General features: G+C 65.1%; 1 protein-coding gene and 1 long non-coding RNA gene across 4 annotated transcripts; one reads left to right on the top strand and one right to left on the bottom strand.

Annotated features, from left to right (window-relative positions):
- Positions 1-1,356: 1,356 nt before the first annotated feature.
- ADSS1 (adenylosuccinate synthase 1) lies at positions 1,357-16,630 on the top strand. The gene is made up of 12 exons (XM_045559563.1): positions 1,357-1,615; positions 5,857-5,959; positions 8,766-8,828; positions 9,641-9,691; positions 10,006-10,072; positions 11,009-11,116; positions 11,230-11,311; positions 11,459-11,585; positions 12,114-12,268; positions 13,174-13,298; positions 14,251-14,348; positions 15,560-16,630. Exons 1-12 carry the CDS (start codon positions 1,424-1,426, stop codon positions 15,802-15,804), a joined length of 1,416 nt encoding a protein of 471 aa, XP_045415519.1. The 5' UTR covers positions 1,357-1,423; the 3' UTR covers positions 15,805-16,630.
- Positions 7,743-20,131, bottom strand: LOC123643817. 3 transcript variants are annotated; one of them, XR_006736932.1, is made up of 6 exons: positions 20,046-20,131; positions 14,897-15,096; positions 14,074-14,152; positions 11,042-11,272; positions 10,630-10,772; positions 7,743-10,143 (listed from the first exon to the last, which is right to left on the bottom strand). It is a non-coding gene; the product is annotated as an uncharacterized LOC123643817 (long non-coding RNA). The 3 variants fall into 3 exon arrangements; XR_006736933.1 differs by lacking the exon at positions 20,046-20,131 and adding an exon at positions 19,948-19,970; XR_006736935.1 differs by lacking the exons at positions 14,074-14,152; positions 20,046-20,131 and having other exon boundaries at positions 14,897-16,792.
- Positions 20,132-20,164: the final 33 nt, after the last annotated feature.

The raw sequence follows: 20,164 nt of genomic DNA, 5'->3' as shown, positions 1-20,164 counted from the left end.
CCTCTGGTGGCCCGGTGTGCTCACTCGGCACCCCACCCCCAGACAGCTGTCACCCCCACGGTGACACCAGGAAGGGATGAAGACTGCACCTCTCTCCTGGGGACAGTGGTCGCACTACCCGAGGCAGCCCGCCTGCTGCAGCCCACGGGGCGGCATCTGCCCCGCAGCTGTGCTCAGGGAGAGGAAGGCTCCGTGTCCCCTGTGAGCGAAGAGGGCACTGGGCACGGAGGGCTGGAGTGACCTGCCGGTGGCTGGAGCGCAGTGAGGGAGGCCAGGCTGCTCTCAGCCTCAGAGGGCTGGAGGGGACTGTCCCCTCCCGCAGCCCGGGGAGGAGGGGCGGGAGGCTGCAGGGGAGGCGGGCACAGTGCTTGGCTGCGGTTGCATCACTACCTGAGTGAGCTTTGCGGGGACAAGCCGAGGGTCCACTCCCTCCGTCGTGGGGACTATGGGCAGTGTCCGGTCTCCCTGGGTTCCTTGTCACCACCCTGGGAGCTGCCCCAGGGGCCCAAGGAGCCTGGTGGCACTCTGAGCCCCACCCAGAGGTCAGTCAGCCAGAGCCCCCAGGAGGGAAGGAGGGGCACCCCCTCCAGTCCTGGGGCGATGGCCTGACAGGACAGGGGCGGGTGGGGCAGTGCCCCCAGCTGGGGACCGGAGGACAGCAGACCACTGCTCTCCGGGCCCTGTCCCTCCACAGGCTGGTACAGGAAGGTGGACTGGTGTGAGGCCTCGGGGAAGCGTGGGCCCTGTGGCGCTGGTGCACGTCCCTGAGGCTGCTCCCCCGCTGGCCGGTGACGCTGGCCGCTGGGGCCCCTCTACGCCAGCCCGGGTGCTAAGGGCTGGAGTGCGGCCCGCGCCGCAGTGCGCCTGCTCCCTTCGCCAGGCCCAAGCCACGCGCGTCCTGGACGCACGCGGGGCTCTGCGCGGGGGGCGAGCGCGGGGGGCGGGGAAAGGCAGCGCAGCCGCCAGGGAGGCCTCGGCCGGCCGCGGGGTCCCCGCTGAGCAGGAGCGTGGGGACCCTCAGGCGGGGCGCACGACGCAGCGCCTTTGCGGCCCTGATGCAACCGCGTAGGGAGCGACGACTCCGCAGTTTCCGACCCCAAGTCCCTGCTGGGGGCGGGGTGGGGTCTCGGCGCACAGGCCCCGGCCCCGCCCCGCCGCGGGCTCGCGGGAACCTGTCCCCGCTGCGTATTCGCGGGCGCCCCGGCCATCGGCCTGCCCTGCCGTCTGTCCCCACGCCCCGCCGCTCCCGACGCGGCCCCGCCCCGACGCGGCTCCCGGCGGCGGCCAGCGGGGCGGGCACTGGCGGCCAGAGGTCACCGGCGCGTCCTGCGCCGCCCGTGCCCGCCCCGTCCCGGGCCGGCCCCATTTAACGGCGCGGCGGGCGGGCTCGCGGGCGGCCAGCGCAGCGCACAGCCGAGCCAGCATGTCGGGGACCCGAGCCTCCAACGACCGGCCCCCCGCCGCGGGCGGCGTCAAGCGGGGGCGGCTGCAGCAGGAGGCGGCGGCGACCGGCTCCCGCGTGACCGTGGTGCTGGGCGCGCAGTGGGGGGACGAGGGCAAAGGCAAGGTGGTGGACCTGCTGGCCACGGACGCCGACATCATCAGCCGCTGCCAGGTGCGCGCGGCCCGGGGCCCTCCCCCTCCCGCCCCGCCAGCCCCCTCCCCCACGCAGACGGACCCTGTCCCCCCCGCAGGCTGACTGGGTCCTGCCGCTTGGATTCCTTCCCCTGCCCAGCACCTCTCCCGGGGCCACCCTACCCACGCACACACGCCGCTCACACCAACCCCCCGAACTCACACCCATATCCCTCCCTCCACCTGACACCCCGCCACTGCCCCAGGGCCACGGGCCAGGGGCAGAGCTATAAATACAAGTCGCTGAGTTGGGGACACCCGATCCTCAGGGGGTGGGGCGTGCCATGGAGTGACTGGATCCTCCATGAGGGGGGCAGCTCCTGGGTGCTTTGGGGGTCCCCAAGACCTGCTGTGATCTTCTTCATCCTGCTGTGATCACCTGGGGCCGATGTGGGTCTGGGACAGGCCGGCTAACTCCTTGCGAGGGTCAGTGCGTGGCCAAGGGGTGAGAGTTGCTTGCGGGCAGCGGGTGGCCCCGTGAGTCAGCCAGGCACACGCAGAGGCGGGGACGGGGCCGGTGCCCTGGCGGGGAGCAGCTGGGGGCAGGGACTTGAAGGAAGCTGCTTGGGAGGGTGAGGGAGGAGCCACAGACTCCTGGCCAGACGACCCGGTGGCTGGTGGTGCCACTGAGGATGCCAGACACAGGCTTGTCCCCACGGCCCAGGGCAGGGCCTCCACCATCTGCGGGCTGCTCTCAGCGCCCCCATCTGCTCCGACCGGTGCTGGCCACTGGGCACTCTCTCAGGGCCACTTGCCAGGGTCTCCGGGGGTCCCCACTCTGTGCCAGGGCTGCCCATGGGCTGACTTACAGCCCCAGGCACAAAGCGGTCAGCTCTGGGGTGCCCTGGCTGGCACCGCTGGGGTTTGCAGCCCTGTCCGGAAGTTGCTGTCAAAAATGGGGAGGGGCATCTGCCCCAGCCCCTTCCCCTGGTTCTGTGGCCTCTGTCCAGAGCTCTGAGAGGAGGGCTGGGGGCTCGGGGAAGCCCTTCGGAGAAGGGAATCGGCCCAAGGACCCGTTTGGCTCAAGGCGATCTGGCCTCGGCAAATACCTAGGCCACTCCTGCCCGTGGGGGACAGACGGTGGCCACCTGGGGAGTTTATGTTCCACCCTCTCTCTGCCCTATGAGGCAGATGATCCCCTCCCAGGTCCCAGAGGCAGCCGTCAGACACCCTGCTGCGTGTGCGACAGGCCCCTGTCCCCTGCAGCCTGAGGGTGTGTCCAGCAATCTCCAGCTCCTCTCCCTCTGGGGTGCCCAGCGCCAGGGCTGCCACGCCCCCCCTTCCCTCCTCAGGCCTCTGCCCAGGGGATGCCACGGCCCCTCCCCATAGCCTGCGGGCTCCAGCCAGCTCTCGGGCCACCTCCTGCTGCTCCTGATGCCCACAGGGCCAGGCTCTGCCTCCCCTGTGGAGCTGGTGCTGGAACGGCCCTCGCTGCTCTGCCAGCGGGTCTGCCGGCCGGCCCTGCACCCTCCCGCGGCAGCCAGGACCAGCAGGGGCAGGGCGGGCGGAACCCATCCCAAACTCCGGGCACCAGGCACCCCTCGCCTGGCCCTTCTCTGACTGAGGTCAAAACACGTCCCCTTCTGAGGGAGCCCCCGGCGCTCCAGCTTATCGGGAATAGACATTCGAGGTGTGGCCTGGAGCCCACAGGGCCTCGGTCCAGCCTCCTAACACACGCCAGTGAGGCGGCATCATTCCGCAGAGCTCCTTTACAGGTGGGGAAACCGAGACTCAGAGACCTTGAGGAATGAGAACGCGGCTCTTGGAGCCCTTACAGGCTCCCATGTCCACCACGACAGCACCGGGCCTGGCCGGCTTGTCCCCACCCCGTGGTGAGGTAACCAGCTGAGATTTCAGTGGGGCCACTCCTGGAAGGCAAGGTCGACAGACCCCTGCTCTGAGTGCCCGGCCCCAGGCCCTGCAAGTGCCCAGTGACCTCCGCATCACAGTGCTGTCCCTCCCCCAGCAGTGGGGGCTTCACCTGCCACTGGCCTCCCCACTGCTTGTGCCCCCACGTCTGCCCACCCGGTGTTGTCCGAGGCTGGTGGGACAGGGTCCCCAAGGAAGGCTGCCCCTAATTGGAGAGTGGCATGCAGCCCGATGACAATGCCAGAATCGGGGTCCCCAGGCACAGCAGAGGGCCGAGGGAAATGCGCCTGCAGTGGGCAAGCCGGCCGGCCCGGGTGCCCATGCGGACAGCAGGCTGGCTGCCCCAGGCCCCTAAGGGCCCCCTGGTCTGTCAGCTGTGGCTGGGGCCGTCTTGCGGTGGCCACGGCTCCTCAGCCCTGGCCTCTGGGTGGCAACGGCTGTGGCTCAGGCTCTGCTGGCCCGCTCCGCCCAGCCCTCACGGCCCTTGGCACTTGTGCAAGTCCACTTCCCGCCCTGCCAGAGGTGGTCTGGGGCTGCCTGCTCCTCTCCCACCCCCGTCGTTTGGGGCCTGCGGTCACCAGGTCCCCAGCACCCCCGGGACTTCCTTTCCTTGCAGTCTCAGGCCTGGGGTCCTGGCTGCCGCTGCTCTTTGCGTGTGGGACCTGCCGCCCGGCAGCCCACATCCACTGCACCTGTGTTCTGCGCCCCCGGCCTCCTGCCCACGGCCCCCGTCTCTTCCCGCCACGGCAGTCCCGCCTCCACCCCTGATGGCTCTGCTGTCCTGCTGCGGCTTCCTTCTCTCCTGCCCGCCATGCCCCTCCTCTTCCCTCCAGACGAAGTCTCCCCGGAGCCGGGTCTGCCCTCCCTAGTCTGGCCGCATGGCTGAACCCAGACGTCATCCGCCTCTGTGCGGGCCGCGCTGTCTCTCCTCTCGGCTCAGACGCCCCGTCCCCACTCTAGGCACCCTGGGCACCTCCGCCTGCGCCTCCTCTCCTGCGTCCGCCGTGTGTCCTTCCCCCGAGGGCCGGCCTGTGTGTCCAGTTCCTTGCCCCTCCCATAGGCAGCTGAGGCCTCGCTCCGTGGGCAGGCGCATCCTGGCCACCGTGTCCCCTGCTGCACCCCGTCCCAGGCGGGTGGCGGTCAGCCTTTGTCCCCAGCCCAGCCATCTCCAAGCTACCTTCCTCTGGTGCTCTGGGCTCCCTGCCCGGGCCCGGGAGGCCCCAGCACACATCTGTGTCTGACCACAGGTTCCCATGGTGATGACCTCCCTGCCCTCCACCTGCAGCCAGGGCCCGTGTCCAGCCAGGGCCACCCTCCAGGGGCAGCAGTAGGTTCCCGGCTGGTGGTGGACAGTTGTGGCGGTGTTCACAGGGACGGGAGATCGCAGGGGCTCCTGTGTCCTCTGTGGTGTGGCAGCACTGGCGTTGCTGACATTCGGGCGTTGAGGGACCCTGTCCTGGGAGCTGTCTCCAAGGGGCTGTCGGGAAACGCTTGGCCTCGGGCCCCAGGCTGCTCCCAGGACCCCTGGAGGTGCAGGCGCAGCCGCCCCGGCCCGGAAATGCCTAGTCTTGCCTCCCGAGCGGCCTCCCCGCCGCCTCTGTGCCCCCTGATGGTGCTGGCCGCTGAGCGGTGGGCAGGGCTCCCCACAGTCACACGGCCCCACGGCCCTGCGGAACGTCTGCCCAGGCAGCCGAGACCGGCCCACGGTGCCCACGACCTCAGTTCCCCCCCCAGGCCTCGCCCCCCCCACCCCATCCCGAGGGAAGGAGTCCTCGAGCAGATCCCAAAGGAAGGGAGCGCTGGGTAACCTCAGGCCGCACCAGTGGTGGGTCAGACCACGACCACGACCCACCGCCACCCTCTGCAGAGAGAGGTTGTGTCCTCCAAAAAGAGGGAGCCTGCCGCTGGGTGCTCCCCAGGACACGCTGCCTCGGAATTGCTTTTGCTTTTTCATCCTTAGATGGGAGGTGCCGGCCCAGAGGGAGGGTCCCTGCTGAAGGGGTGCAGGCAGGTTGAGCCGTGGGGGCCCCTTGTCTTTGCGCTGAGCCACCTCCTGGAGGCGTTGGCACCAGCCTGGGCCAGACCCTCTCTGCCCCAGTCCCCGACCGGACCCTGCCCTGCACCCAGAGAGCAGGACGCTACCCCGGCCCAGCCCCCCAGAAACACAGCAGAGCCGGCCCTGAACGGGGCTCGCCAGGCCCAGCGCCCTGCCCTGGGGGGCGGGGCAGGCTCTGAGCATCGGCACCTGGACCTGGCCCCAGACGGCCGCTGGGCCCAGGCAGGCCCCGGGGGTCGGTCCCATTCCGGGGCTCCAGCACTGGGCACCTTCGGCTCAGCGGGTCTCTGTTCCAGGGGGGCAACAACGCGGGCCACACGGTGGTGGTGGACGGCAAGGAGTACGACTTCCACCTGCTGCCCAGCGGCATCATCAACACCAAGGCCGTGTCCTTCATCGGTGAGTGCCCCGCCCCGCTGGCACCCTCCCTGCGGCGAGCTTCGGCCTGGCTGGGACGGGCTGAGAGGACATGACACCGTGCGGGGGGCGGGGGCAGGCCTGTCCTCAGAGCCCTGCCGGTCGGGCTGCCGGTCCCCGCCTGACCACGGGCCTCGCCGGGCTGGCTCCCTGCGCACTTGGACTCCCCCCCCCCCCGCCACCGAGTGTGTGCACGTGACGGTGTGCGTGTGACGGTGGGTGGGTGCTGCGTGCGGGTGACAGGCCGTCCCCTCGCCTGGGCTGCTGCAGATGCCTGGCGGGCTGCGGCCCTGCCCCTCCTCGTCCCTCTGTCCACAGCCCCCACCCCCTCCAGGGCCCGCGCACAGCCCCTCCCCGTGGACCTGGCTGCAGCCTTGGTGACCTCTCAGTGCCACCGGGACTTTGAGGCTGTCTCCAGACACCGCCTCTCCTGCCCAGCCTGCATTCAGGTCTCAGCCCGAGATCCCCTTGCTCAGAGCAGCTTTTCCTGGCCCCCCAGGCCAGGCTGGCCAGGCCCCTCTGCTCCTTTTCCTTCCGGCTCGTTCTGTGACTACAGCAAGGCCACACTTGCCGGTCAGGAAGCGGCTGTGTCCGGCGCTGGCACGGGCTCTGGCCCGCTGACCGTGAGAAGGAGGGAGATGCCGGCCGGCGGGAGCAGCTGTGGGTGGTCGGGGCTGCGCCAGAGGGAAGACGCGCCCAGACCCTGCCTCTGGACCCCCCAGCGTGGTGACAATCTGTATTTCGCAGTGGGGAGGCCCTAGCCCGGGAGGTGGCCTGCCCCCCTGTGTCCCCGCAGCCCCTAGTCCCCAGCCCCAGGCGGACTGGGAGGCCGGCTGACCGCTGCCCCCGGCTGTGCTGCAGAAGCCGTCTCCCGGCTCCCATCTCCGGCGCGGGGCCCCGCTCGGCAGGAAACGAGGCCAAGGAGGTGCCACGTGACCCAGAGGGCGCTCTGCCTGGTCTCAGAGGACGGGTCAGGGCCAGGGACCGGAGTCCAGGCTGGAAACGGCGGCGGGGCCCAGATGGTGCCCGCAGAGGCTCAGCAGGGGCAGGTGTGCCAGGGCCCGCACAGGCCCCCCAGCTCGCGCCTCTCTGGGCCTCCGCCCCGTGGCTGTCTCAGGATGCTGTGGCCTTTAGGTGACCTTTTGTGCTCGCTGTGGATTGCACGGTCTCCAGTCACTCCCATCTGGGCTGATGCCCTGTCTCCCCCGGCCTGTCCCACGGCCAGCCAGGCGGGAGCGGTGAGGGAGGGTCCGCCTGGGGACAGCAGGTGGCTCTGAAGGCCCCTCCTGCTCTCAGGGGCATAGCCCAGCCCCCTCGCCAGCCTGCTGCGTGACCTGGGCCGGCCGCCTGCCCTCTCTGGGCCGGGGTCTCTGCCGGGGGAGGCTCCCCAGGAGGCGCTGCTGGGCCTGGGAGGGGCGGGGCTGCGTTTCTCCAGGACTCCCGTTTTCATGCCCTGTGGGTAAAACAACAGCTTTCTAGAGGAATAATTCACCTACCACAGAACTCACCGGCGGCACAAGTAAGGTGTGCAGCCACCACCACAAACATTGTAAAAATTGAATGTTAGAACCTTTTCACCCCCAAAAACGCTCCTGCGTGCCATCTGCGGGTGACCCCTCCTCCCCCGGCCCCGCCCCCGCCGACCTGCTCTGTCTCTGCAGACGGTTCCGTAGGGGCTTGAGGTTCTGTTTTCACCAATTTTTGACTGTGGTAAAACATGCAAGACATAAGATTTGCCGTTTTAACCATTTTTCGTTGTTTTTTAATAGACTTTATTTTAAAGACCAGTTTTAGGTTCACAGCAAAATCGAGCGGCTGGTGTGGAGATTCCCCCTGTGCCCCGCCAACACGCACAGCCGCCCCACGATCAGCCCCCCTCTGCCCCCGGCAGTGCGTGTGTCACAGTCGGGGAACCTGCCCTGGCACGTCCCATCATGATTGACAGGAGGGGTCACTCGGTGTCGTGCGTTGGTGCGTTTGAGCCGACGTGCGGTGACATGTGTGCCCCTCTGTGGTGTCACACGGGGCAGGTTCGCTGCCCTGCGACCCCCAGTGCTCCACCTGTTCCCCCTCCCGCCCCAGCCCCTGGTGGCAGCTGTCTGTCCTGTCTCCCTAGTTTTGCCTCTTCCGGAATGTCATGCGGCTGGCGCCAGGCAGTGCCGAGCCTGCCAGACGGGCTCCTCCCCAGAAACATGCGTGTAGCTTTCCCTGTGTCTTGTCACGGCTCGAGAGCCCGTTTCTTTTCAGCACTGAGTAAAATCCCATTGTCTGGGTGGCCCCGGTTCTTCTATCCACGCACCTCCCATGGGGCGCCAGGCTGTGGCAATTATGAATAAAGCTGCTGTAAACACTCGTGTGCGGGTTTTGTGTGGGTGTAAGTCTTCAACTCCTTTGGGGTAAATACCAGGGAGTGTCCGTCTCCGGAACTTTTCACCTTCCCAAACTGAAACCCGCAACAGCAAACAACTCCCAGGCCCCGGCACCCGCATCCTGCTTCCTGTTGCTGCGGTTTCGAGCACTCTGGGACCACCTGTAGGTGGTTTACCTGGCTTGGCTTCACGCCCTCCAAGGGCACCACGTCAGGGCATGTGTCAGGGTTTCCTGTCTGCACACTCCACTGTGTGGACAGGCCACACCGTGCCACTCCGTCCGTCTGTCCGTGGACACCCCATGCCACTGCGTCCGTCTGTCCGTGGACACTGCGTGGCCCCTGCGAGCAGGGCTGCTGTGGGCGGGTGTGCCCCTGGCGCACTGACTGCAGCTGGCTCTCCCGCGCCATGTGTTGCAGGCAACGGGGTGGTCATTCACCTGCCAGGCCTGTTTGAGGAAGCTGAGAAGAACGAGAAGAAAGGTGGGTCCGTGTCCCTGCAGACTTGCTCTGTCCTGGCCGTGGTGTCCTTCACGGGCACCTCTGTGAGAGTCTCTCCCACGGGGGGATGGGCAGGCCCTGGCCTGGTGACGCTGGCCCCGCTCCCGCCCGCTGGCTCTGCCCGTGCATCAGGGGGGGTCCTGCCAGGAGGCCCCAGGCCCACCGTGGCTGCTGCCTGCGCACCTGGCCAGCCGGCCCTGAAGACTCACACCCAGGAAGTCCCGGAGGGAGCTAGGGCCCCTGGTGTGCAGCTGGGATTGGGGACAACTGGGTCAACCATGCCGGCAGGGAGGGACGTGGCTCCTGGGGCCCAGCAGGCGTGTTGCCGGGCACACAGGCAGGTGGAGACCCGCAGCCAGGGCGTGGGCAGGTCAGACTACGGCGGGCTGTCTCGAGGCAGGGGCCTGGGAGGAGGCAGAGCTCCAGCCTCAGGGCTCCCGGTCAGGGTGAGAGGAGGGCATGGAACCCGATTCTGGGAACACGGGCACCAGGAGGTACCCAGACTGAGGCCCTGAGGGGAGCAGGCCACCTCCAGCGCGGCTGCGGCAGGGGGAAGGCCGGGCACTCAGAGCAGCCCCAGCGCCCCAGCCTGGAGCAGGACAAGCCCACTGGCAGCTGCGGGGAGGGGGGAGGCATGGCCCCTGAGGGCCCGGGAGCCTCAGCAGAAGGGGCACCGAGGTGGTCTGTGGCCTCCAGCACAAGAGGGGACCACGTGGCTCCTTCCCACAAGCCTTCCCTGAGGGAGCCGAGGCCCACCTGTGATGATGCCGACCCCCTGTGCCGTGTCCCCGCAGGGCTGAAGGACTGGGAGAAGAGGCTCATCATCTCTGACAGAGCCCACCTCGGTAAGGCACCCTCGGTGGGCCCAGAGCTCCGCACGCCCGCCCCCCAGGGCTCAGGGCTCCGGGCACACCCTCTCCGCCCCTTCCAAAGAGCTGCGAGGCGGGGGCTGGGCCAGGGATCACGAGCCCGTCTGCAGACGGGGACACTGAGTCTCTGTAGAGCAGGGCAGGACTCGGGGTGTCCAGCGCATTCCGTCCTCTCTCAAACCGCAACCACCCCCTTCCCGGGAGACCTGGGCGTGGCAGGTGAGGCCCCCATGTAAACCTCTGTCCTCTGCTTCTCTCTCGTCCCCTGGTGCCCCCGCCCGGCCCGACAGTGTTCGATTTTCACCAGGCTGTGGACGGACTCCAGGAAGTGCAGCGCCAAGCACAGGAGGGCAAGAAGTAAGTACGTTGCCGCCGTCCCATCTGCATGGGTGCTCTGCTCCTGCACGCCGGCCAGGTCCGGGGCCCGTCTGGTCGGGGACAGGACGGGGAGGGGACGTCGACGGACGTGAAGCCCCCAGGAACAGCACCCCGAGACACCCTGGCACATCGCTGAAGCCCTGAACTTGCCCACCTCTCTCTGGGGTCCCACGTGTCTTCACTCGCTGCCACCAGCACACAGCCCCCTGGTGGTGCGCGGGCCCTGACGTCACCTGCCGCATCTGCACGACTGCGGGATCCTGGGCAGCCCTGACTACTCCTGGGCCCAGGGAAGACTCGAGACGCGCTGAGGCCACGCAGCTCTGGCCCTGTCCCGCCGGCTCCTGCCCCCACCCCGACAGCCACCGTTTGTCCACTCAAGGGGGTTTACTGGATCCCCGATGTGCCAGGGACACGGGTGAAGCAGAAGCGTGTCCTGCCAGGGGGAGTCAGCAGTCTTGCGTTTACACACTGCACACACGTGCTCACACACCAAACTCATGTGCATGCTCACGTGTGCACGCATGCACACTTACACAAGTGCACACACAGTGTGGCCAGACGGTGCCGCGCTGAGCTCCGGGTGGCTCAGCCTGGCAGGCAGCGGGGTCCAGGCTGGGGAGGCAGCAGCCGACGGGCTCTGAGCGCAGCGTCCGCATGCTGGGCCCAGAGAGGGAAGCTGAGGCAGAACGCAGACAGGGCAGTGTGAAGACAGGGTGGGGAGGCGGGTAGGCCTGGGGCCCCAGCACCCCTGTCACTGGGTGTCCAGGTGGCTCTCCCGGTGCTCAGGCTCCTGGGTGTTGCTGATGCACTGGCACCTGGGGTGTCACCCCACTCGGCCCTTTATCCCTAAGGTGGCCCCGGGGGTCTGGCGGGCTCTGCCAGGTCCCCACAGCACCCGCCCCCACCTTTCAGCATCGGCACCACCAAGAAGGGGATCGGACCCACCTACTCATCCAAAGCTGCCCGGACGGGCCTCCGCATCTGTGACCTCCTGTCGGACTTTGACGAGTTTTCCACCAGGTGCCTGGGCCCTCAGCCCGGGGGTGGGGGAGGGGCCAGCGAGAGCCTGGCGAGCGGGGCGGCCACCAGGCGCCCTGGCCCCAGGGCAGCCGTGGCAACGGTGGCTCCTGCAGGTTCAAGAGCCTGGCCCGCCAGCACCAGTCCATGTTCCCTGCCCTGGAAATAGACGTCGACGGTCAGCTCAAAAGGCTCAAGGTGAGGCCGGGCAGCGCGGGCAGGCAGGCCCCGGGGTGCCTGTCGGAGAGCACAGAGCACCCCTGTTGCCAGGCATTATTATGGTCTGGCCAGCCCTCTTGGGGACCCGGGGCCTCCTCCGCCCATTCTGCTGTTCCGTGCTCTTAGGCCTTCGCCGAGCGGATCCGACCCATGGTCCGAGACGGCGTCTACTTCATGTACAAGGCGCTCCACGGCCCCGCCAAGAAAATCCTGGTGGAAGGCGCCAACGCAGCCCTGCTCGACATAGACTTCGGTGAGGCCTGGTGGGCGCCCGTCCCGGCGGCCCCTGCGTCTGCCAGGGAAGACCAGGCTGCTGCCGAGAGCCGCGGGAGCGCACCGGGGGGTGGGGGATAGAGCCAAGCCCACAGTGTCACCCACGCCCACAGAAGTGGTCCCGGCGTCCCTGTCCCCAGCTTCAGTGGGGGAGGGGAGGAGAGAAGGGCGGGTGAGCTAACGGGAGAAAGGCCGGGACGGCGGCAGGCAGCTGGCAGGCTGGCCAGAGCAGCCCCTTGGCGGTCTGTTTGTCCCCGTCCCCAATCCCCGGGCACACCAGCTAAGGCCCCATCACCACGGTGGCCTGGCCACCTCTGTCGATGCCAGGAGCAGCCTCCTCCCGCTCCTCACCCCAGACTCGTACGTGAGCCACGCAGCCCGGCACCCAGCGTGCCAGGTGGGCCGTCAGACCCACCGAGGGGACACAGGGGGAGTCGAACCGCCTGCTGCCTGGGGCTGGGGCACCAGCAGGGGTGCTGGGCAGCCCTCGACCCCGTCTGTCTTGCAGGGACCTACCCCTTTGTGACCTCATCCAACTGCACGGTGGGCGGCGTGTGCACGGGCCTGGGCATACCCCCCCAGAACATAGGCGACGTGTACGGCGTGGTCAAGGCCTACACCACACGCGTGGGCATCGGGGCCTTCCCCACGGAGCAGATCAATGTGAGCCCCCAGCCCCCACCCTGGGGAACACAGGGGACGAGGAGGCCGGGCAGGGTGCCCGGGGGCAGGGTGAGCTGCCACGCGGGGGGCTGAGGAGCGCTTCACGCCACTTGCCCCGCCCACCAGGGCTGGGGGTGGTGGTTGAGGAGGGCACTGGATGCTGGCGCACTCCCACCGCATCAGCACCTCATGGCCTGTGCCATGCATGTACAGGCGCACACACATGCGTGCAGGACGTTTCCCTGCGGAAGTGAGAGGCCCACAGGGGAGTGGGGTGCCTTGCAGCCCCCTCAGACTCTCCTGCCTGGGGCAGCTTGGGGACCACGTTAGCTCAGAGAAGTCGCCGAGCACCTGCCCTCAGCCATGTCCCGGCAGGGTCAGGGGGTCCGTCACTGCCAAGAACCGGGCTGAAACAAGAGCCTGCCACCCTCCTCGGCTCTTTGGCCTCAGGGGTGTTTCTGGAAGCTGCCGGGATCCCCAGGAGGCTCGGCCTTCCTTTCTCAGCCTCACCTGTGACCCCTGGCAGGCAGGGCCCGGCCCTTGTGCTGAGCAGGGAGGAGAAGCAGGTGCTGTGAGTGGCTGCGGCTGGGTGTCGGCAGACATGCACACGCCGTGTCCCCCAGACCCGGCTACAGGACCAGGCCCACCCGCCCTCACCAAGCCCAGGGGCCGGTGTATTCCGGAGACGCGCTCAGAGCCACACCGGCAGCAAGGCCCTGCCGGGTGTGAGCCTGGCCCGCGGGACGCGCCTGCCAGGGACACGGGAACCAGACGCGAGGGGCGACTCCGTCAGGGGGTGGCAGCTTCAAGGACTCCCCTGAGCCAGGTGGGGGCTGGGGGGACCAGGCCAGGGGCACAGGGTTCCCATCGTGGCCTGGGAGGACCGTCCGCTCTGCTATCACTAGGAAATCGGAGACCTGCTGCAGAGCCGCGGCCACGAATGGGGAGTGACCACGGGCAGGAAGAGGCGCTGTGGCTGGTTAGACCTGATGATCCTGAGATACGCCCACATGGTCAACGGGTTCACCGCGTAAGCAGCCTTCCACGGGCCGTCCGCCCGGGACCCCCACGCCCACAGGACTGGCACCTGCCCAGGGGGCCGGGCCAGGGCCCTGCGGCTGCTTGGTGCAGCCTCTGGCTTCGTCGAGGTCCCCACGCTGCTGGCCGCTCTGCTCACCCAGGACACAGGCCCGACCTGGGGTGTGCCTGGTGTCAAGCGAGGGCCGTGCCCCGGCCCTGGGAGCTCCGGAGGCGCTGGAGCCTGGGAGGAGGCCCCGGAGCGCGGCAGGCGCTGCTTCATTCGCTCCCCAGCAGACACCTCTGGAGCTGGGGCCGCCAGGGACATCCTGCCAGAAGGGACTGTGGGACTCAGCGGCAACAAGCTGGCAGGCAGGGACAGCAGGCGCACATTCACCCTTGGGCTCCAGGGGCCCGAGGGGGCACCTGGCATTTCTAGAAGCTTCATCCTATGGGGTGGCACACAGGGCCCGGAGGAGCCACAGACCAAGGCAGCTGGTGACAACATGACACTTGTGGGTGGGACCCAACTGGCATGAGCTGCGGGTGCTTCCCGCCGCACAGGGAGAGAGCCCACAGACCCCCTTGCCAGCCTCAGTCTCCCCCTAGAACCGCGTGGAGGTAACTCGGGGCTCAAAAGGATACAAAATCCCAAGCAGGAAAGGCCACCTGCGAAGCCCACCTGAGGCCCTCACCTGCAAGGGTGACCAGCACAGCATGGGCGGCCACGAGGCGAGCTTGGGTGGGGCCCTAGAGGCCACCCCCCCCCCCGCCACAGCAGCACCCACCCAGACGCGCGGCGCCTGCTCTCACACCTGTCGGCCCGTCGCAGTTTTCTGGGATCACCTGATCTTTATTTTCTACTCACTGTAAACAGAGGAGAAAGGAGGGTGTGAAAAGCAAAAGGAAGAAATCCCAGCATCGCGGACCCTTCTCCAGTCTGTCTCTGTCTCGGTTTTGGACAGGCTGGCCCTGACGAAGCTGGACATCCTGGACGTCCTGAGCGAGATTAAAGTGGGCGTCGCGTACAAGCTGAGCGGGAAGAGGATCCCCTACTTCCCAGGTATGTGCAGCGAGCTGGGAGCTTCTCTGTCGGTTGGTCTGTTTCGTGGGCATCGAACGGGCAGGACCTGTGGTTCCTCGGAGACGGGGCAGAGGTTTCGCACGCTCAGCAGGCGAGGGCCTGTCCCCGGAGACTCACCTCTGGTGCGGCTTCCGGCTCTCACGAGTTCTCCCACGACAGGCCCCACGGCGGCTGCGGGTGCCGTCGGCGGTTTGGGAAGGGCTCGGGGGACAGGCCCACCTCCAGCGGGCGGCGGGGGGGGGGCCCGAGTCAGGGCGGGGACTTGACTGTTCTGGGAGCCCCAATGCACCATGCAGGCGTGAAGGGCGATGATTTCGTCTAAGAACACGTGCTTTCCGGTTAGATTTTTAAAGACGTGACCGGGGTCCTCCTGCCATGCATCCCTTCCTTTGGAAGGCAAGGAGGCGGCACTGTGTTCTTGGGTGTCACGGTTACCTGCGCATCTGGACATGTTCCTCGACCTCAGGCCCAGAGCACATTCGGGCCCCACGTCCCCAGCGGCCCTGGGCAAACTGCCCCTTGCTTACCGCCTCTGAGCAGACCCATGGAGGTCCCGAAGTGGCACTTGGCCTCAGGACCCTTGTGCGTCCTCTGGGCAGTGTCCCTGGCCCTATGACCTCTGACCCCTGTGAGGGCACACCGCTGAGGCTGCTAAGTCTCCTCGTGGTGGTCCACAGCCCCGGGCAGACCCTGCCTGGCTCCATGGCTCGAAAGCCACTGCAGCATCCTGAAATAAAAAAAGAAAAAAAAGAAAAGAAAACCACTGTAGCAGGAATCCTGTTCCAGCATCTTCTGTCAGTAAGGGGTGACTGGCTCCTACCCTGAGCTGCAGACCCCGCACAGAGTCCCTGCCCCCAGGGAGCTGATGCTCTCGGGGTGAGGGGACATGGATCCTTAGGCATCCCTTAAGGCTTCAGGATTCTAGAATCTTAGAATTTCCAGGCAGGGCCTTGCATTTCCTCAGCTGATGTCACCGTGGAGGTTTTAGCAGTTGGCCAACACGTGTCGAGGGTGGGCGTGTCCCTGGCCTGGAAGTGGTACAGCCAGCGTGCCAGACGCCTGCCAGCTCCCACTCACCACCCAACACGGAAAACCAAGCAGTGCCTTGCCCGCCCTGGGCAAGCAGGCCCTGGGGTGGGGGCCGCTGTGTCACCAAACGTCTGTGGGACCCGCTCATCTGTGTTTCCCAGCTAACCAGGAGATACTCCAGAAGGTTGAGGTCGAATACGAGACGCTGCCTGGCTGGAAGGCAGACACCACAGGCGCCAGGAGGTGGGAGGACCTGCCCCCACAGGCCCAGAACTACGTCCGCTTCGTGGAAAACCACGTGGGAGTCGCAGGTGGGTGCCCTGCATCCCCCGGCCACCCGTCCCTCACCCTGGACCCTGGGCACCCAAGAGGCCCACGTCCCAGTGCAGGGCTTGGTGCACAGTAAGAACCCAGCCGAGTGTGGTCGCCGGGAGAAGGTATCAGAGCGAGGTGAGAAGGGCCCCAAGCTAGGGGCGGGTGTGGCCTGCCAGGAACAGCCACCTCTCAGCATCTGGAACGACAGACGGGACACATCCGTCTCTGAAGTGTGTGCTTCCTGTCACAGCACAAGGGAGTCTGCACCTGCAGCAGGGCCGTGGGAGACACCACCTAAAGACGAGGTGGCCGTTCCCAAGGGGCAGGACCGAGGGAGGAGAGGGACTCCTGCTCTCTGCTGTACATGGATTAATCCCCGAACATGTACGGCCTTTATAACTAAAAAATTAGAACTATGTCCATTTGAAGAAAACATAGCCCCTTTTACTAGATGAACTACATAAAAAGATGTGACATTAAAGAACATTTCATTCCATGAACACGCTGCTCTGCCCCTGCAGTGAAGTGGGTCGGGGTCGGCAAGTCCAGAGAGTCGATGATCCAGCTGTTTTAGACGCCGACCATCCTGCCCCGCCGGGCCGCACCTCTGTCCCGTCCGTCCCACAGAAATGGCAGCAGCCACGGTCCTTGGCCACCACAACCAACACCGTGAACAAAGAAACATGAAAACGATTTCTGGACTTTGATATTTCTACTGAAGCCTTCAGCTCAACACGTTCATTTCTACAATGATTTTAAACCTCAGAAAGCCAACCTTGTGTACATTTTTTAAAATTCTGCGATGTAAAATGAGCCATAGTGCTCAAAGCGGAGACCTTCTGTGACACAGTAACTGTCACAGGATTGTGTGCCCAGTTGGAGCCATGTCGTAATAAACATCCAGTAGCCACTGAACGAGAGTGGTGGTTTCACATTTGTCTGGACTTGTCCTTGTTGCTTTTAAACACTGAAAGGTGACAGTTCACTGTGGCAAGTATGGAGCACGCAGCTTCCTAAGAGATGCCCGTGTTGTTGGTGCCACAAAGCTAAGCCGTGTGTTCGCTCAGGGAAGAAGCCAGTGTAAGAGAGACTAGGTACACTAAATATTTTTTTTAAAACTAAACACAGCCGGCTGCAGTGATCCCAGCACTTCGGGAGGCTGAGGTGGAAGGACTGCTTGAGCCCAGCGGAGGGAGACCAGACTGGGCAACATAGCAAGACCTCATCTACAGAAAAAAATGAAAAAAAAAAAAAATTAGCCAGGCATGGTGGCGCACACCTGTAGTCTCAGGTCCCTGGGAGACTGAGTCAGGAGGATCGCTTAAGCCCAGGAGCTCAAGGCTGCAGTGAGCTGTGATGATGCCACTGCACTCTAGCTTGGGCCCACCTCTAAAAAAAACAAGAAAACCTGAACACATAAACAAATTATGCTCTAGAGCTGTTGCCTAGGCAGGACCCGCCCCGCTGACCCAGGAATTCCTGTCCTCCCCATGGGGTGACAAAGCCTCGCCAGCAGCTCCTCCTCATGCCAGTGGCCGCATGGCCACTGTCCCTGTGTTTCCTTTGCTGGGATGAGCCATGTCGTAACTGGCCAGAGCTGCATAAGGCACATGGTGGCCGGTACTCCCTGAATGCTCAGTACCCTCCTTAATAACTTTTCAGCGTGTGGGGTAGATTTAGAGAAATAACAGCCCTCTCAGGAGCCTTTCCGAGAGGAAGGAATTCACTGGAGAGACGCAGCCCTGCGCGGTGAAACCAGACACGGCACCGCTGCAAGTGTGGCTGGTGTCCCAGTGGGGACGGAGTTCTGTGGGCTCTGGGCTCTGGCGGACTCACACCTCGGAGACGCGCACGTGGCAGGCTCAACTCTGAATTGCCGTGACTCCAGGTGTGCAACCAAACTTCTCTAAACAATGCCCAGCACGGCCTTCGGCGACCTGAGAGGTGGAAGACACATTACACCACAGCAACCGCCTGCCCCGCCCAGCCGCGTCAGCACTCGGCAGTAGCAAGTGTTCCTTCCATAACGGCAAGAGGGACACGCAGAGAGCCCGCGGCAGGGGTAAGCTCCTAGGGGAAGGGGGATGGCACCTTGTGTGACTTGACCCTTACACACAGCAGACATTTTTCAAAGGAAAAAGAAATCATTCCATTCTGTATAAAAAGCTACAAGCCTAGCTTCACAAGTTTAACCTGCCATTTTATTGTTGTTTCAGAGACAGGGTCTCAATCCATCCCAGGCTGGAGTGCAGTGGTGTCATCACAGCTCACTGCGGCCTCCAACTCCTGGGCTCAAGCATCCTCCTGCCTCAGCCTCCCGAGGAGCTAAGACTACAGGCATGCGCCACCACACCCGCCTCATTTTCTTCTGAGATGGGGGTCTCACTATGTTGTCCAGGCTGGTCTCCAACTCCTGGGCTCAAGTGATCCGCCTACCTCCCAAAGTACTGGGTTTACAGGTGTGCACCACTGCACCTGGCCTCAACTGCCATTTAAATTAGGGAGCTGCAAAAAAAGTTTTCAAATCTGTATTTTGTAGTAGCTGCTAAATCCTCCACTGAGACACAGTTGTTGTCATTGTTTTTCTTCATCTCTGGATGAAACCCTGAGGAGGAGCCACCGGCAGTGCCAGCAGGTATCTGTGGGGGTTTTACTGGGTAAGATGGCACCAACTTAGAGGGGAAATGGCTCTTCCCCGCATCAACTCTTTCACGGGTTCTAGCGTCAGGAGGCTCTGTCATCGAGTGACGGGTCAGTGCCGACAACCCCGCAAGTAGGGTGCCCATCCCTTTTTTTTGAGAAGCAGACGTTGTGAGCATCTGAGTTGTTACAATAAGGGGCTCTCTCCACGTCACATGGAGAACATGGCCCCAGTGCAGATGAGGCAGTGGTGGTCTCTGCATGACACACTGGTAAAGGACAAATTGGTGATTTGGTAATTGTAGTGAATTCTTGTCGTTTCATGCCGCCTCAGCATCCATTTGGATGCGAGCAGGCCGCCCTCCTCTCTCTGGACCTGTGGGTCACACGATGCCTCTGCTACTTCATGTGTCCTGTTGAGTCGCCCGCTCTGTGCCTTACCTGACTGACACACCCAAACCTAACTCTTGTCCCTGTCAGGACGCTCCTAAAGAGCGGCTGACTTGGTAGGAATAAACGGGACACAGGTCAGACAAGAGGCACAAGGTCGCCTGCCAGCACACGTGAGCTAAGTGTGAGAGGGGCACCTGGTCATGGTCGGACACTCAGGCATTGGGTGTCCACCAGGATGAGGACATGTCCCACAAACACTTGCTGTGAACACCCACCACCTCCCTGCAGCCCCGACAGAGCAGGGCTAGAATTCAGAGCCACTCTCCAGACAGAGACGTCAAGACCAAATTAGACTAAAATTATGACATTGATGTTGTTTAAACAAATGTGCCTCACTAGCAGGACCCCAGAGAGGGACAGCCGCGGGGACCTGGTCAGAGGAGGGGAGCAGGGACCTCTGACAAGCAGGACCCCAGAGAGGGACAGCCGCGGGCGCACTGCACGGAGTGGGGACCCCCGTCACTGAGCCAGCTGTAAAAAAAGGTACTTTTCGGACAGTGCAGGAAATGTGGGCAGGGCGGTAGCGGCCGGGAGCGGGAACCTTCGCCCCCGGAGCCCGCATGGGCCTGCGGGACGTCAGGTCGGCCTAGCGGGAGCGGAAATCTGGGAATTCGCCACCGTCAAAACCTAGCAAGAGTGGGTCGCCCTCAAACTTGGGAAAAGGGAAAGAGAAAATAACCAGCGCCCACAGTCGTTTAGGGACCAAAAGAAAGCAGAAGCGATGCTGTCACCGACCTATCCCATGCCGCACCTCCCACGAGTCCCGCCCCCGACGTTGCCACTGACCTATCTGGGGCCGCGCTTCCCACGAGTCCCGCCCCCAGACGTCGCCACCGACCTATCTGGCGCCGCGCTTCCCACGAGTCCCGCCCCCGACGTTGCCACTGACCTATCTGGCGCCGCGCTTCCCACGAACCCCGCCCCCGTCGCCGCCACCGACCTATCTGGCGCCGCGCTTCCCGCGAGTCCCGCCCCTGTCGCCGCCACCGACCTATCTGGCGCCGCGTCTCCCACGAGCCCTGCCCCCGACGCACAAGTTTCCCCCCGTTGCTGTCTCCGACGCCGCTGCACGGTCCGGACTCTCAGCTCTGCCCCTGGCCCTTCCTGCGCCACCAAGTACCGCCCCTGACCTTGCCCCCACCCTATCCTGCGCCGCGCTCGTGGGAATCCCGCCTCCGAGCTCTCTTCCGGCCTATCCCGCGCCGGGTGCGCACCCTGACCCTCAACGTCGCCCCTGACCTTTCCCGCGCTGCGGTCGCCGTCGCACGAGCCGCGCCCCGTCGTCGCCGTCGACCTCTCCGGCGCCTAGTTGCGCAGAAGCCCCGCCCCCGATCTAGACCCTGACCTATCCCGGGCCG

The sequence above is a fragment of the Lemur catta genome, chromosome 1 (assembly GCF_020740605.2).
Source record: "Lemur catta isolate mLemCat1 chromosome 1, mLemCat1.pri, whole genome shotgun sequence".
NCBI lineage: Eukaryota > Metazoa > Chordata > Mammalia > Primates > Lemuridae > Lemur > Lemur catta.
Note: the sequence above shows the minus strand (reverse complement) of the source record. Positions and strands in the feature narration are given on the sequence as shown.